Source organism: Centrocercus urophasianus, unplaced genomic scaffold, assembly GCF_019232065.1.
Source record: "Centrocercus urophasianus isolate 14NV4802_14NV808 unplaced genomic scaffold, USGS_Curo_1.0 seq_14, whole genome shotgun sequence".
Lineage (NCBI taxonomy): Eukaryota > Metazoa > Chordata > Aves > Galliformes > Phasianidae > Centrocercus > Centrocercus urophasianus.
Window position 1 is genome coordinate 11,432,256 of NW_024884586.1, and position 16,497 is coordinate 11,448,752.

General features: G+C 35.2%; 1 protein-coding gene across 6 annotated transcripts in view; it reads right to left on the reverse strand.

The window, feature by feature from the left end:
* SHANK2 (SH3 and multiple ankyrin repeat domains 2) overlaps positions 1 to 16,497 on the reverse strand; it is a 336,255-nt gene that overhangs the window by 254,236 nt on the left and 65,522 nt on the right. For all 6 annotated transcript variants that reach the window (XM_042813893.1, XM_042813887.1, XM_042813890.1 and 3 more), the window contains one exon: positions 3,870 to 3,936. In XM_042813893.1, coding sequence (XP_042669827.1) covers positions 3,870 to 3,936 — 67 coding nt within the window. The remainder of the gene's footprint in view (positions 1 to 3,869; positions 3,937 to 16,497) is intronic.

Genomic DNA, 16,497 nt, shown 5'->3' on the forward strand with positions numbered 1-16,497 from the left:
TTTTTGCCTTTTATGGCTCTAAAATAGGCATTATTAAATTTTCTTTTTACAGCGTAGTGTCAAGTATTGCAGTTACTGCAGAAAAGCTCATATTTGCCTATTTTTTCATTATTTCAACAAATTTGTCTGATACAAGTGCTTCGTAATTAAATAAAAAAGAGCATTCTCTGTAGGAATCGATCCATAGAAACTTTTGAACTCTCGGTTCTGCTGAACAGTTCTGCTCTAAATTATTTTCTACTGTTAGAGAATACCTAGATCATTTTCCACTTGTGCATCTTCTTCAACATCTTCAACAATAAAGATAGTCATAGCACTACAATTTGTTATCAATCCAGGCAAGAGAAAAAAAAAAAAAGGCTTCCTTTGAGACATGAGATCAGTCTCCTCTTAACTGAGTAATTCTAGACTTTGTGTATGGCATAAAACGTAACCTACTCTAAAAGCCAATGAAGATATATCTGGCAGGCAAAGGTTGAATGTCTAATGAGTAATAATACACCGAGCACTTAAGCATGCAAATATATTTATGTAGAGTTCTCACAGACTACCGCTAGGAGGTGCAGTGCTGTTGCTGCTGGCATGCTGCAGCCACCTCCCCTTACTGCACAGGCAGTGATGTCCTCCTGTGGAAAGACTGAGATATGATCCGTGCCACGGAAGCAGCTCATTCATGGCAACACACGGCACAGGACCATGAATCATAAGCATAACATTACTGCTGTAAGATCCTTATAATTGCCGTTTTGGCTACATTACTCGAAACAGCTTTGTGACTACTGAGAAACTGGAAGACACCCACACAATACCTTCTGCATTGAAAGTACAAATGACTTCCTACTGCAGTAGTTTGGGACAATAAATTTATCAAAGAATAAAGTTAATTAGCACGTACCAAAACAGATGGACGCTGATAATGAAGTGTTCATTGTTTAAGATTAGAGATTTCAATACAATATTTTTCATATTAGATGTATTAGCTTGAGAAATGTAAAAGCTCTTTTCTATTGCCAGATTAAAATACTGCTCTTGAAACTGCAAAGTTAGGTCCAGCCTCCAGTCATGCTCATCAATTAAAATTTTCCCACACTTAAGCTGACACACCTAGGAAAGTAGGTAGATTTTTCTGAAAAAATATTATTGTCATTTCTACTACTTAGGCACATATTAGGCTTCCATTTATAAAGTAACTACATGGAAAGACATTGAAAGGAGATTGCAAAAAGTTAAAATATTGTATCAAAAATCTTCCAAGAGCAATGCAGAGTTTCTTCTCTGATGCATCACTAACCCCTCCTGTGAATGAGCGCTATTGTGAATAATCATGAACATCGCTGGCAAGCTTACTGTTAAATGTTTGAACACCTCATCATCTACCTGCTAAAACTTCCACAGACAAAGGTGACCTACCAAAGTTGCATATATTCCAAAGAATTTCCCAAAGCTGTAACTTGTTGACTGTTAAATGGACCTAAAATAATAACAGCAAGGTTTAATGAACTGGTTCAATGTCAGAGTTCAATAACTAATCCAAAATACTCTGAGAGATGAAAGATGAAAAGTTTCTCAAGGTACTTCATATTATCCATTGTCTTTTCTTCTTGAAGATAGTTCTCTAGCTCTTTGCTATTAGTTCCCACTTTGTTGCTTCTGTGCTCAGAGAAGGTGCATTAATCAAAGGATTTATTTTAGAATAGATCCAAAACTACAGGAATAAATAAAGAATAAAGGCAAGTAAGATACGTAAAAGTCAAGCTGTTGAAGTTTAAATGCTGACATGATACTGCATATTCATCACCACAATAGCTGTCAGCTTTTCTGCTCAGGACACTGTTCTTTGATTCTTCTATTTATCTTTAAATTAAAAAAAAAAAAACAAAAACACTAGACGTTTTGATGTTTACTGGTGTTTCTTCTATTTAATTTAGTATTGTTTCAGGTAATAAATCTTAAGGGACAATACCTGATTAAATCAAATCAGTAGAGAGAAACAGCATGAACTAATGCTTGCTCTTTAGGACAAACCTACTAATTTAAATATCATACACAATCAATAAACAAATTGAAAAAAAGTGAGTGACGAACCAATATTTCCATTTTTCATTAGGAAAGTGAAGGCATGGGAAAAATCAGGAGAAGCTTCTCATAGAAGCTTTTTTTTTTTTTAATAGAAATCACAAAGCGAGTTTAGTCATGAACATTAAACTCTGCTAACACATGAGCCATGTGACTCTTTTTTTTTCTGAACTGAATTTCATCCATCTGATATTTAACTATATTACAATCTCTCTTATATAGTAACTCAGAAATGGCACCAATCAGAGGAAAGGAAAAATAGCACAAAACTGAAGTCAGAAAAATAACAACATCAAGGTCAGTATGGTTTCATGCAAACCATCTTAAAGCCTACTGTCAATAAGAGCAATGTAAGCATTAAATTTTACAATTTCTCATATTGAAACTGGAGCAAGTAATTCCATCATTGGATTTTTTTATTTCATTGTACTTAACTATTTTTAAGAGAAAAAAAAAAAAACAGGAAGACATAAAACATAATATTGTGCACTATTTGCAGTACTTGTTCTGCACTGGCTGTATAGACAAGTCAAAGTACCAAGAACTACCACAGCAGAAACAAATGGGACCATTTGAATCTAACCAATCATTTCCATTCATTTCAAGATCTTCACAAAGTTCTAAAACCACTAATCATATGTAAATATAAACAAGATGTTCACTGCATTTGGCATAGCTGGTTCATTTTTATGTTAATTTTTTACATCAAACTATCTATAAAGACAGAAGGAAGAAGATATATGGAACAGAGCTATCCTACTTGTCTGGAAAAAGCCTTCCAAGCTTGCAATGAACCGCAGAAACAAGACACTTATGCAAAACTTCCACAAAATTTCCTGAGTTATCTCAATGCATACTATAAGGAATTAAAAGTATCACAGTGATAATAAATTTCATATGATGAATTTTCAAATATATCCCTACAGAGCATGGGCAACTGGGAAGGGAAAGGGAAGAGAGACTTTAATATAGAGCAATACTTTCTCAGACCTGAACTGTGTTTGAGTTGGCTCAGTATTCCACATGAATAATACTAACAAGTCATGGACACACATCATGGAGTTAAATTAGTGCAGGCAACTATACAGACTCTTCTATTTCAGAACAAATGCCTTTCTTAGTGCAACAATTTTTCTGTGGGACTTTAATTGGTTTCAGTTAAACTATTTTAATTAATCTGTGTAAGGAATCACTTTATTTAAATTATCTTTATTTTAATGGCGGAACTCACTAAGTGAAAAGATCTTTAAAAATCCTGAAGGTTTATCTTGAGGGCCCTTAGTGTCTGTCATTTGGAACAGCTGTAGGCTTCATGCAGTCTCACACACCAACCTCCATGAAAGGAAAAGTTTTTATGGATATGGACAGACAGTTTTTGCCATATATGTATACAGTTCCAGGAAAGCATCTTTATTTTCCTCTGACCAATTATTCCCACATGAGAACTGCTTTAGCCTGATGCTAAAGTTCAAAATAGCTAGCAATTTAGCTCTGCTGGGCATGACCATGTATATTTAATCCATTAGAAACTGGCTCGTTCATACTCAAAACATCTGCAACTGTTGCATTACCTATCAAATTTTCTTTTTCTGAGCATATTTTGAAAACATTTCATCTTTTTTTTTTTCCTACCTGCATTATGTAAAGGAAAGTTACTTTTAAATTCTCCCTGAAACACCATCACCAGGGTACCTCATAGGCATATCTAACATTAAATCATATTTAACATTTTTGTAAAATCTTGGTTCAAACATGAATAGCTTATTTTCAGTGTTTTAAAATATTTTGCTTACCAATATCAGCTTCCCTGTGATTCTTGATATATTCAGCAAGCTCAAAATTTCCTGCTATTATAGCCACCTGAAGGATTGTAAAATAGTTAAAATTAATATCTTGTCATAATTCATTAAGTAGAAAACATGCAAGTTATACTTATAATAAACATCAGACATTTCATTTTGTAAAATTGATTGTTTATTTCGTGGACATCTCTACTTCCATTCTTCAATTGTTGCACACAATGCATTGTGGAAGCAACATTATGAAATGATATTACAATCTACGTGAAAAAGCAGATCAAGTCTCCCAGTTGCCCATTAAATAAGGTTGCTGTGATCATGGGTGTCTCTCAGGCAACTGCTCTATGATCTGTGGAGCTTTTCATGTTGTGGCATTCAAAAGCAGCATCCCCAGCACTCTCAGGGCTGTACTGGTCTGGAGAATTGTATAATCATAGGTTGTGAGAGAGATACTAAGACATTATTTTCCCTTTATTGATCCTCCTTGTTCCTTAACTGAACATTGATTCAGAAGCTGCACTGCAGTGTACGTGGGATAACCAGGAAAGAAGTACCCGAAACTACAATAAGTCAGGTATCACTAAGACAGCAAAGATGACTACAAAAGAGAAACTTCAATAGCTTATGCATATATAAATACAGTGTTTATTAAACTACACTTCTGGTAGAAAAAACTATTATTATCTTTTTAATTTATTTCCTGATTGTAAAACGTGGATGCGTGGCAGACTATTGCAAGTCCTCATCTAAATGATCTTAATAAGAGAAATATCTCCACAGGATAGGAAGAAAGATTTGCTTATGCTACTGCTATTTCCTCTCTTCTTCCTCTCCTGTTCTACTGCGAATCTCCATGAACTCCCTTTCCTTCACTTATTTTGAAGCTTTCTTTTCTCCCAGGGTCACTGCATCTTTCTTAATGCTGGTAAAAGTGATACACTCAGCTCACTTTTCTCATCAGAGCTTCTGCATATACAGAGTGAATCATAGAATCATTAAGGGTGGAGAAGACTACTAAGATCATCTAGTCCAGCTGTCAATCCATCATCACCACCCCTACTAAATGACATAACTAAACGCCAAATGTACACATATCTTGAACACTTCCAGGGATGGTGACTCTACCATTTCCCTAGGCAGCCTGTTCCAGTGTCTTACCACTCTTTCTGAGAAAGAATTTGTCCAAATATCCAACCTTAATGCAGGCTGGGAAAAAGAAAATAAAAATCTTACTTAAGGACTTCCTTGGATACAGCGCTATAGTCAATCATAAGAATAATTTAAAATCAGAGGAAAAGTCTGAGTTGACGACCAAGAAAAATTGTCAGCTGGTCTTAACCATTCAACTAATATCAGACATGAAGAGTAATGAAAAGAATGACATATTCTTAGAGAGGTGTATGAGGTACAATTAATACAAGTAACATTTCTTAATGTAAGAAGTCTAAGGTTATACTTCTCTTACTGCAGAAAATTTCCTTAAAGAGTAAGTTCTATTTACTATTAACAGACACAAAATAATATGGAAGCTCTCAAAAATGAAGACTTTATACACTCATGACAAGATACAGTTAGAAAATCTCAACTATTATGTAGGTAAGAGTTTCCAAATCTGTTTTAAATGGTAAGCTTAGAGGAGGCTTAAATCATAAGCCACATTTCGGACATCTACTTCATTTCAAAATAAAAAAATTATACAAATTCTCTGCGCTTTTCATTCAGCATGCCTCATTTCATACACTATATCTCTTTCTGCATTAGTGAATCTTGTGTAGGCCTTAGGCTTATTATATATCCAATTAGAACACTGGAACAAGTCTCATTAATGTGCAGTCCTGTGATGAGTATTCGCAGCAGGAATGGTGAACTGTCTAAGAAAAGAGAACTCATTACAAAACTCCTAAATAAAGCTAGATGGGAATAATTGACAGATTATTGCATTCTCTGCTCTACAGTCCTTCTGGTGAGCTCACTTTAAGGCATTTACACCTAAGACTCTCATTGAATTAGTCCTCATGCCACAAGTTATCACTCACAAAACATTTCTGGAAATCCCTGCAGAATAACCCAGATATAAAAAAAATGCTTTCAAATACACTGAAGTAGTCTCGGACTTATCTCACAGTCTTAAGCAAGCAGCAGTTGGTTTAAGGAGAGACAGGCTGATCTAGTTCAGGCTGTAAAATTTACAGGCTAGGAAATATAACCATGCCTCCAAAGAAATCACTATGTTTTAAGTATAATGCAGTATCATAATGACTTTTTCAAACTATCAAGAAAAGCTTAAAACAAGCAACAGAACATAGCATTTATCATGTTTACATCCTAAATCCAAGTCCCTCCCTCCTTTTTCTTCTTTAATGCTTTTCGGATGTTTTTTCCTTGGCAAATTGTTTCTTATTTCATTATGAAATTCTATCCAACATAAGGGCTAAAGACAGTAATTAAGTTTGTTTCTCATTTCAAGTGTCTTTATGTGATAGCAGAAGCTCTGATCCACATTTACACAGCTCCTAGCAGTTGTACTCAAGAGATATTTATTTGTGCTTTAAAATAATCTCCAGTAGACAGCTATGAGCATCGCAAATGCAATGTAATAATTTTTGTCTCTTAAGTAATTGATGCACATAGATTAGCACCATACTTACCAGTAATAATCATGTAATTTCTCATTACGATATTAAACATAAGGAAATATTTTGCTCTGGGCACTTCTCAGATGTTTTAGATTTAATACTTGATTCTTGTGAGCAGAATGTTTTGTTATTAATCAATAATGCTGGTTCTAATCAATTCCACTTCATTTAGACTGCAGTTGACTGAGATATATAAGATATCTGCATGCTCTATTGTCTGCAGAGATCAGTAAGTTCAAATAGAGCTAGATGGATATGGTGGAGCACTGCCACCTCATCATCAATAGTGATAGTTATTCATCTGAACATTATTAATATTTTAACCATTAGTCAAAACAACTGTATTCCAGGAACTAGTCATGAAAAAAAACCTTTCTTCTCAGCATTGATAATATATCCAAATCCAGCCCTCAGTGGCTAGTTTTAAAGTGCAACTTATCATTCAACCTGGTCAATGGCACTATAAAAGTAACAGAGAAGCTATGCAAATCCTGCCTGTTTAACCTCTATTCTGCAGTCTGCCTCATAAAAACAACATTTGTATATAGATCACAGAGTGTTAGAAGAGCAATAATACCTTTCATCAGCATTACCACTAATTGGCATGTAAAATTCAAGCAGGGAATTCAGCAGTGACAGGCAGCTTGCTAGACAGCCGCCATGTTACTCAAATGAAAGAATGTTTGATACAAAAAAGATTTTAAAACTCAAATAAAGCATGTTGTTCAAGTGACAAATACGTTTTATTACTTGAAAAAGAGAGCTGAGAGACAGCTTGACAGAGAATTGTTTCTGAATCAAGCACTAGATTCAGCAAGCTCAAGGTATCAACTCTTTTAATTCAATTTGCTTCAAATCAGTAGAAACATTATGTAAAATTCCAACAGCAAAAATGAAGGCAAGTATGGTAAGATCTAAAGAAAGCAAGTAAAAAAGTACAAATATTTCTTGGCATAACGTCAATGTGCTTCACTTGAATTTGATGGGTAAAGAGTGTGGGAGAAAGTGGAGTCAGAGAGAAATCTGAAATATATAAAATGATATTCATTCAGATTTTGCAGTTGCAAACGAAGCACAGTAGCCTCTTTTCCACCAAAATTCTTCTTGAACCAAAGTAGCAGTGTGATCAGACGAAGTTATTAGTGTGAATGCATTAGGGCAAGTGAGCAGTCTTTATATGATCAGAACAATGCGCTTCAACCAGTACAAATTTAATACAAAATGAAGCAGTCCAACTTTTCCTTTGAGTAACATGAAAACTTCAGTGGAAATTCATTGAAGTTCTATGATTGTACTAAATTTCGTTGTATTTTAGAAAGAAGTATTAGAAAGAATATAAAGTATTCACGTACTTTATAAAACATAATAGAGTGATTTCATAATTTACATGTTGTTAAATATCCATATTTCTCTTGCAGGGATATTATACAGTCAGATTTCAACTTGACAGGTCACTGCATGAAAGAAAGATTTCTTTGTCTTTCTTTTTGGGGTTACAATACATCTCTTCTTGGCAGTAATAAAAAAAACAGCACCAGCAGCAGAAGTATAGTGAAAGTCTCTCCCAATTCCAGTAGGAATTGGATTCCAGTCATCAAAATGCACCACATGCATGTTTCCAGACATGAAATATTGCCATGAAAGGATGGAGCTAGCACTTTACAGCTAGAGGCAAGCTACAGATTCTATTATGCTGAAGCTTCAAAAATTGCAGCTCTTTAAAAAACAGCATATAAAGCAGTCTTATGATATTTCAGGTTCATGTCCTTTGTGAAATTATTCTGTAAAACTTGATAAAGTCTGGTTATCTTCTCAAAAAGTCATTAATCTATGATTTCCACTCAAATCTGTAAATCTTTTACTCTGTTTTTAAAGGCTGTATTTACTATGCATTGGCTCCAGAATCAGAAAGACTGCTCCTGCAGCATCCCAGCACAGTGACAATGAATGTCCAGCTGAAAAGCATAACTAAGCAGTTCAAGTACAGTGCTTTCTCGCCCAAAGTAGAAGGCAAATAAGTCTACATTATTGGAGCCTGGTAGATGTCCAGATACAGGTTTCAGCATGAGAGAGATTCATAAAGGCTTTCAGACTGTAGCAAGTACTGTCTCGCAAAAGGCTCTCTTTTTAGCATGGAAACTGCAGCTGTCAATATATCAATTACTTACCCTCAAGCATTTAGGTTTTCTGGATTTTAATTCATGCAGTGCTTTGTTCCTTTTGGGAAATTGGAAATTATATGTATGCTTTACCTGTCACTAACCTTTCACAATTGGTTTTCTTCTGCTCCTGAAGTGTATCGCAGGTAGAGATTATATTAAATTAGAGTAAGATCTTTGTAGCCTGTTAGCAAATACAATTTTAGAGCTTTATAGGTTGTTACATTGCCTCCTACGCCTACAGCAATAGGTTAATCCCCGAAAGGCAAGCACAACAGCTATATTACATTATTACTCTTAGAAACAAATTACTCCCCACAATAAGAAATGAATTTTAAAAAAAGGAGAAACTGAAGTTGTCCCCTATTAATGTCCAGCCAATGAACTTCAACAGTTTCTACATGGAAATGGGGAGAGCATCTCACATTTCATTTATGTTTCTCTCTCAGTCAAGGCTGCTGGACTTCCTTCCCCACATGCTTAAATCTTAGACCATGTGAGACAAAGCTTTAAAATGCTCTGCCTAAATGGAGAGTGGAGGAGGCTTTTTGTGCTGCACATTTGTAGCTGCAATTCACAATAAGCAGTTCATGATAAAACAGATAGCACTCCCCACCTGCTTTTCTCCCCTTCTTTTCCAGACAATTTCACTTCCCTGATGAAAGAACATTTCATTATTCTTTCTTTCAGAGCTGATATTTTACCCTTGCATTGTCTCTGCTATCCTGCAGTGCTCACTAAATGATAGTCTTTCAAGAAAGCTTGAAATAGCAATGAGCTCAGGTATGGCACTGTACATTACAGAAGATAGCTCCATCCCAGAACAAAAAGAGACTTTACTCAGTCTCGGTTCTTACTCAGACAAGGAAGAGAAATAAATGCAACATAAAAGCTACTCTGAGGTCTACGTACACTGCATTCTCCTATCTCCATGTGGAACTAGAAGGAGAAGATGATACAATCCAGCAATAACGTTCTCCAGAAATTGCCTTCCACTCAAATCATAGACTTACTAGACATAAAATTATAAATCATTATACCACTAAGGACAAAGCAGTAGGATTCACAGCGGAGACCAGTGAGAAATTATCTCAAATACCTTTGGAAGGAATTGTTAGGATCACCTTCTTAACAAAGAGACTGCTTGAGGAGCTCTTGCATGTCTCTTAATTGTGACTTAATCTCTTCATATTAAATATAATCGAAATGTTACCATTTTTAATGAACAAATTTCTGGACAAAGAAGCATAACAACAACTCATTGGAAGTACCTGAAATATAAAATAAAAAAAAAGGAGAAAACAAAAAAGATCCAACAGCATAGTGATCTCCAAATCATTGCATTATAATCACTATCTTTGGACACAGATATGATACCTCTATAATTCAGTATGAAGTTAAAATGTTGCTTACTGTTGGGCATTGAAAAGGAAATGTAGTTCAATGTATTTCTATCACGTCCTCCTGACAGAAAAGCTATCCCTAATGAAATGAAGAGGTAAAGGCTTTTAGAGTTTAAAGCCACTTTGAAGACTGTCACTGTGCACCATTCCATTATTCATCCACAACAACGTTAGAATCTTAAATTCAGGTTCTAAAGTTGGAAACCCTTGCTCTCATGTATGAGCGTGCATGCCCGTGCTGCACATAGCACAATGAGGTTATATTCCTGATAAATAGTGACAGAAAAATCACATAGCACACTGTGGACTTGGAAAGAAATCCTAAATTGATATGCATTAGTTGCTCTCATATATGAGCAGCATGTAGATTTTAAAACTATCCTCAGTGGTACAGATGGAGTTTGGCTTGGAAAAGCATGAAGCAATCTGCATTCTGAATTTCTTTCCCATAGGTGTGGGAGAAAAATGTACTTATCAAGCATTATTGGTTTCTTGCCTAGTTTAAGAGAGCTTTTAAAATTAAGACACGTTAATTTATTCAATAAATACAAAGACATATCTAGAAATCATTTTCCTTTAGAAATATATTATTTTGTATTATCTTTGCAAAATATAAAAGCTTTAGCTATTTTCAAGTAGAGAAGACATTAAGAATTCAATAAATAGAGCAAAAACTCTATTTTCTGAACAGCTGGAGAATGCTATGCAGTTGCAATAACTATATAATCTAAAATAGATATGATGAATAATCATGAATTCAATATTTTACCTTCCAAGCTCAAAGTGCAAAGCACCATTCCATATTTTATAGTTGTATCAATTACAGTTGACTCTTAAGTTTGAGGCTATGAGGCAAAATAAAATTAAATGAAGCTTTCTAGTTCACCTCATCATACAACACAACTAAACTCTTGTACTATATGCTATTAATATCACTATTCCATATTCTTTTCTAATAGCACTCCCGACTACACTTAAGATGGATGACATGAAACACGACCTCAAGAAGATATATATATTCACCTTATGGAGATACATCTTTACATTTACACTCCAAAACTTTTAATAAAAAGTAAACAGCTTTGAAGTTCAGATACAATACACATAATTAGAAATATGTCAGAAGTACATTTTACCATGAGAATTTTATATTTGTATATAAAGATAACTTTTTTTTCTGAAAACACGTAAGAATTGTAAAAAGTTTTATTCCAAGAGAGAAAGAGTACTAAAAGAATACTGGAATTCAAAATTTTCTTTCAGATATAATTTGTTCTCAAGTTTCAGCAAAACACTGAAAAAAGGTGTAAAATATATGTACAGAAGAAGCAAAGAAGTAAAACTTAATTTTCTTCTCTTCACATAGCAGTCAGTAAAGACTATATTAAGTGCAGAAATACCCTATATCTCTGCCAAGTCAATAAAATACTGGTCGTTTTACTAAAATTTTCTATGATGTTATTACAAAATACAAGTGAAAAAATTATACTCAGCATTTTCATACATGCTTTTGTCCTGGAAAGAAAATAATTCTTAACTGATATAATTACAGAATGTAAAACTAGCCCACTATTTTTGATTTATAAAGAAATTAACATCGTATATTAATATAACTGTTGTCCAGTAGATGGCAAAATATCAGCAATATCTTTAATTATCTTGAAATTTACTTAATTTAAAACCCAAAGTACAGGGTTTTTTTTTCTTTTTTCTGCTTTCTATTTCATTGGATAGCAGGATTAGCTTTACCTTTTGGATGTTTTCTGTATATTATCTGCTTGAAAGACAATTTCATCTTCATCAGTTCTTGATACAACAAAGCACAATAATGTTACTATCCTTTAAATAGTCCTTTGAAGACAGTTTCTTCACCACTGAATTTTTTTTCTCCAAAAGCATGTTGCTGCTACTGTTCCCAAATTTGCCAGCACATGTTAGCATATTGTGTACAAAAATCTCTTAGCAACAATATCTTAGTGTCTAACATTTTCCTTCTTCCAACTATGATTCATGGAGCCATCTGTAGTCAGATATTGACATGCAGTATCTTAAAATAGATACCTTGCATTTGCTCAACAACTAGTTTTAGCATCTGAAAATATAAATTATGGGCAAGGGCCAATATTTCTTTGAGGCTCTTCATCATTCCCTTGATCATTTTAGCACCGTTTAAACAAAGGCTTGCAATGATCACTTTGCCTCAGTGTTAAGGTCACAGGATTCATGCTTCCCATCTCACGGCAGTGCGCAGGTCTGCGGTGCTGGGTACCAGCATCCTTTACGAACATCTTAAAGCTCTCCATGCAGCTTCCCGGGTGAGAGCCACCTGGTGCCCTGACTACTCATTAACAGTAATCAAAGACTTGACTTTAGAACTTCAAGTACTGCTGCACTGCAGCACTAAGATGAAAGCGTTTTTTATATCCTAGGAGTCTAAGTGTCCTAAAATGGGTGGGAAAAGTTTCGCGTCTTGCTAGGCAATGACAAAAAGACTTTCACAGCAGCGGTACAGTAGAGAATAGTAAGATGTCCTGAACCTCTCTCACAGGTTACAAAATTACAATCATATCTACTAAAGCAACATTTCTGACACCTAAAATTGTTTTTGTTTGGCTTTCAGCAGTAGCAAATTTACAATAATCATCTATCGGTAGCTAAAGACGTTGCAGTTATTTGTTTCAATGCAGTCTGCAATTTCACATGACTTAAAAGAAATAAAAATAGTGCTAAGTGCTAAAATTAGGTAACATTAATTAAAAGCAATTATATGAAGTATAATATATCATAAGAGAGATTTAGCAACATGGCTTTGAAACAATCTTGAGCAAGGCACGGGGAACAAATTTCCATCCCATCCACTTTTATCAACTTCAAGGAATTAGGACTTTACCCTAAATGCCTTTGTGCAATTAAAATTTAAAAACCAAGCAAATATTCAGTTATATAACAATGGACACTCAATGCATATGTATATACCTGTCTATTATCAAAAAAAAGTACATTGCAAATGTAACAGTACATTTTCATTGCTAAAATGCTGGTTTTGCTTGCAGATTTCACAGATCCTTATGCTTTCTGGTATTGCACACAGTGGCCACAAAACAGTGCCAGAGTTGATAAGCACAGTAAATTCAAGTCAAAGTTAAGAGAAGACTATTACACTGAAACCTCATTTTCTTCTGAGTTCTGGCTTTAGCAAGGTTACCTAAAGTGCCATTAGGCAGCCAAGCTTATTTTCCAGCAACTTTAATATGATTTTAAAAGTAGAACATGTATTTTACTGTACAATATCCTTGCAAGAAAATACACAACTATGTTCTTAAAACTTAATTACTCTTACTCATGAATAAGCCATGACTGAAAACCTTCAGATTAAGCTAACTCTGCATGTAAACCAAGATTAAAGAAGGTAACTCCTTTCCTCGCAACTTGCAAGCAAATTGCTTCTAAATCATCTCACTCTCTCAGCTTTGAAATGCAAACTTAACTCCTATGACAAAAGGATCCGGAGTTATGCAATAACCAGCTTGCCAGGAAGTGTTAAACTGAATATGCCGGCAAGTCAGCTAAAGTTACCATGAAACATGTCAGGCTGTAAAAAAAGGAATGTGCTGGTGAATTCATCCCAGGCACAATTTCACCGCTTCACGTCACTCTTTTATTTCCTTCTATTTCCTTAGATGAGAAAAAACTGATATTTTTAGGTTGCCCTGTTTTATACAGACTGCACTGAGATTCTTCCTTGGTCACTGTATGTATTAGGAAATTTAATATTTCTGTCCTACAAGGAGAAAAAAATATGTACATCTTTCTTCTGCTTCTGTGCTAAAATGCCACCTAGCAAGTCATTCTCAAGCAAGATGCACTTTTCTACGCTTGAGTTTTAATTATTAATATAAGAAAGAAAAAGCAGACAGGGTGATACATGCATTTACAATTACAGATGCTTTCCATGAGAAAATCTAGATCAGGCTGGAAAGAGCCATCAGAAGCCAGTTATTGCATAATCCCCATTACTGCTACATGGGTGAGTAGCAATTCCAAAGGAGTGTTTATTGAAAGCAGATAAAGCCAGGTTGCAGAATGAGATGAATCAGATAAGGCACAGCTAGTAATAAAATTGATTTAATTTTCTTTTTTTTCTTCCCAATAATATGCTAAATCAGAAAGCCATGAAATGTAATCTTCAGCAGAAGTCATTTAGAAAAAAAAAAGACCGAGAAAGCATGCTGTGTGCTGGATTTTGCTTTCCTTGAAATCACAGTAAATGTTGGGTTATACAGAAAATTTAGCTAAGGTGTAAAGATGTGCCCTGCTGCAGGTGCTTTTACCTCTGAACACAGGCTTTCCTCATAATGCTATATTAGCAGCTACTTTCCAAAGTACTTTCAGAAAAAATGCCTTCCTAGTCACAGAAGGCAAAAGATGCTGCTTACTATTTCACAGCACAAACAGTTTATGGAATTCAGTTCTGCAAACAGCACTGTTTAATAACACAGTGTTGTTTAAACCGCTACACCAAATTGTCAAAAATGCTTTTTGAAAGCCCTTAGGGCTGAATGCACCAAGCTAATAAAATATGATTATTATCTTACCTAATACATTTGGTGGATTAATTCCAAACTCAATGTGTTAGCTACGACAAAACCTCTGGAAACAGCAGTAAAGGCCAATGCCACAATATGCGCTGATGAGGATGGACATGGGGATGTGGCATATGCCAACTGCACAACATGAGCACTCTCCAAAGGGCAGTGCAAGAAGATGCTCAGTCATCCCAGAGGCACTTCATCTTACAAGCAACAAGAACTCACGTGGATATTACCAGAAATTAACAGCAAACAGCCTGCATATTCATGTAAAAGCAAGAGATCACATCAGCACATCATAGCCATAATCATTAGCTGGTATTTATGGACCTAAGGTGCCCGTGATCCAGGCAAGGACTCAGCTCAGCCTGCAAGAACACACTGTTTCCCCCAAATCTAAGCACTCGCTCTGAGAGTCTGATCAGATGCAAGCAGGCAGAGGTGAACAGCAGGACACCACTTGGCATCTGGAACATCAAGGCAGAAGTGGCTTCAGCCTATGTGGAGAAATTTCAGCTTCTCTGAAATTTCTCATTCATTGCATCAACTAATTTGATCAGCGTCATAGAGCTTTTACATACAGCTTTGCTCTGAGTCTAATAATGTATTATTATGTATTTAATAGAGAAACTGAATAGTATTAACATCTCAAAATAACACTATTGTAAGAGTAAGAAAACTTTACATGTAGCAGATTACTGTAAGCATGCTTATCTACGACTTGTGAAACAGATTTCTCATACAGTTTTAACGGTCTTTATACCACACACACAGGAACAGGAATCAAGAGAACAGCATCTCTCATTTCTCCCACAGTTAAATCTAAAGCAAAGTCTGATATAGTGCACTCTTCTATAAGAACATGAGAGAATAAATACTTGCTATCTGTCACTCTCTGGGAGTTTATACAGCATCTATCATTTCCACTTCAATACATGTAAAACCCTGGCAACAATGCAATTCAAATAAATAGATATTTTATATTAATCCTGTTCATCATGGTCTTAGGATTGTTTTAGAGCTTTTCCGATTAGTTGGAGACATAAAATCTGCCTAAAAGAAAGGAAAATGCAAAAGCAGCTCCTTTTATATACAACAATCAAATGAAGATTTTCCAATGACAAGATTGCTGTGATCTTTAAAGCAACAACAAAAAATATATAGAGTTCAGCACAGCTGACCTTTTTGTAAGGATTAGACAATATACGTGTGACTGCTCAGTTACAGTCCTGCCAGTTAAGAACTTACCCTTGCTGCCTTCTCATGTAGGAGATAGTATAAATAAAATAATAAGAGCAATATTCAGTCTGGCCATCAAAACTCCATAATTAAATTAAAATTATAGAGATCTACATTACCTCCTGCAACCTTCTCCATGACAGCTCATCACGTCTGCACTGCACACCAGCATCTCTCACTTGGAGGCAAGAACTGGTAGTGACCCTTACAATTTAGTTTGCTTAATTTGTTCCCTTTTATAACCTAGTTTCAGCTGCTTCTCAGCTTTTTGAAGTTTATCCATTTGGTGGAAACAAACAAACAGATTGGCTCCTAGCTACCTCAGGGACACTTTACTTCCCAGTGAAATATTGGTGCATAGACTGACACCTGAGGCACTTCAGCTCCTGCCTGAGCAGGAAGAGAAAGCACAAAGGGGATGATAAGACGTGTGGGATTGCACACTGAGTACAGTATAAAGAATCAGCTCATGGACACTCCTCCATAAGCTTGCAGACACAAAAGCTGATCTTGCTGCACAATTGTTTTTTTGTTTTGTTTTAGAAGATATACCCTGCTGTAAGTATTTTTAAGTACCTTCAAGTGTGTCAATATTT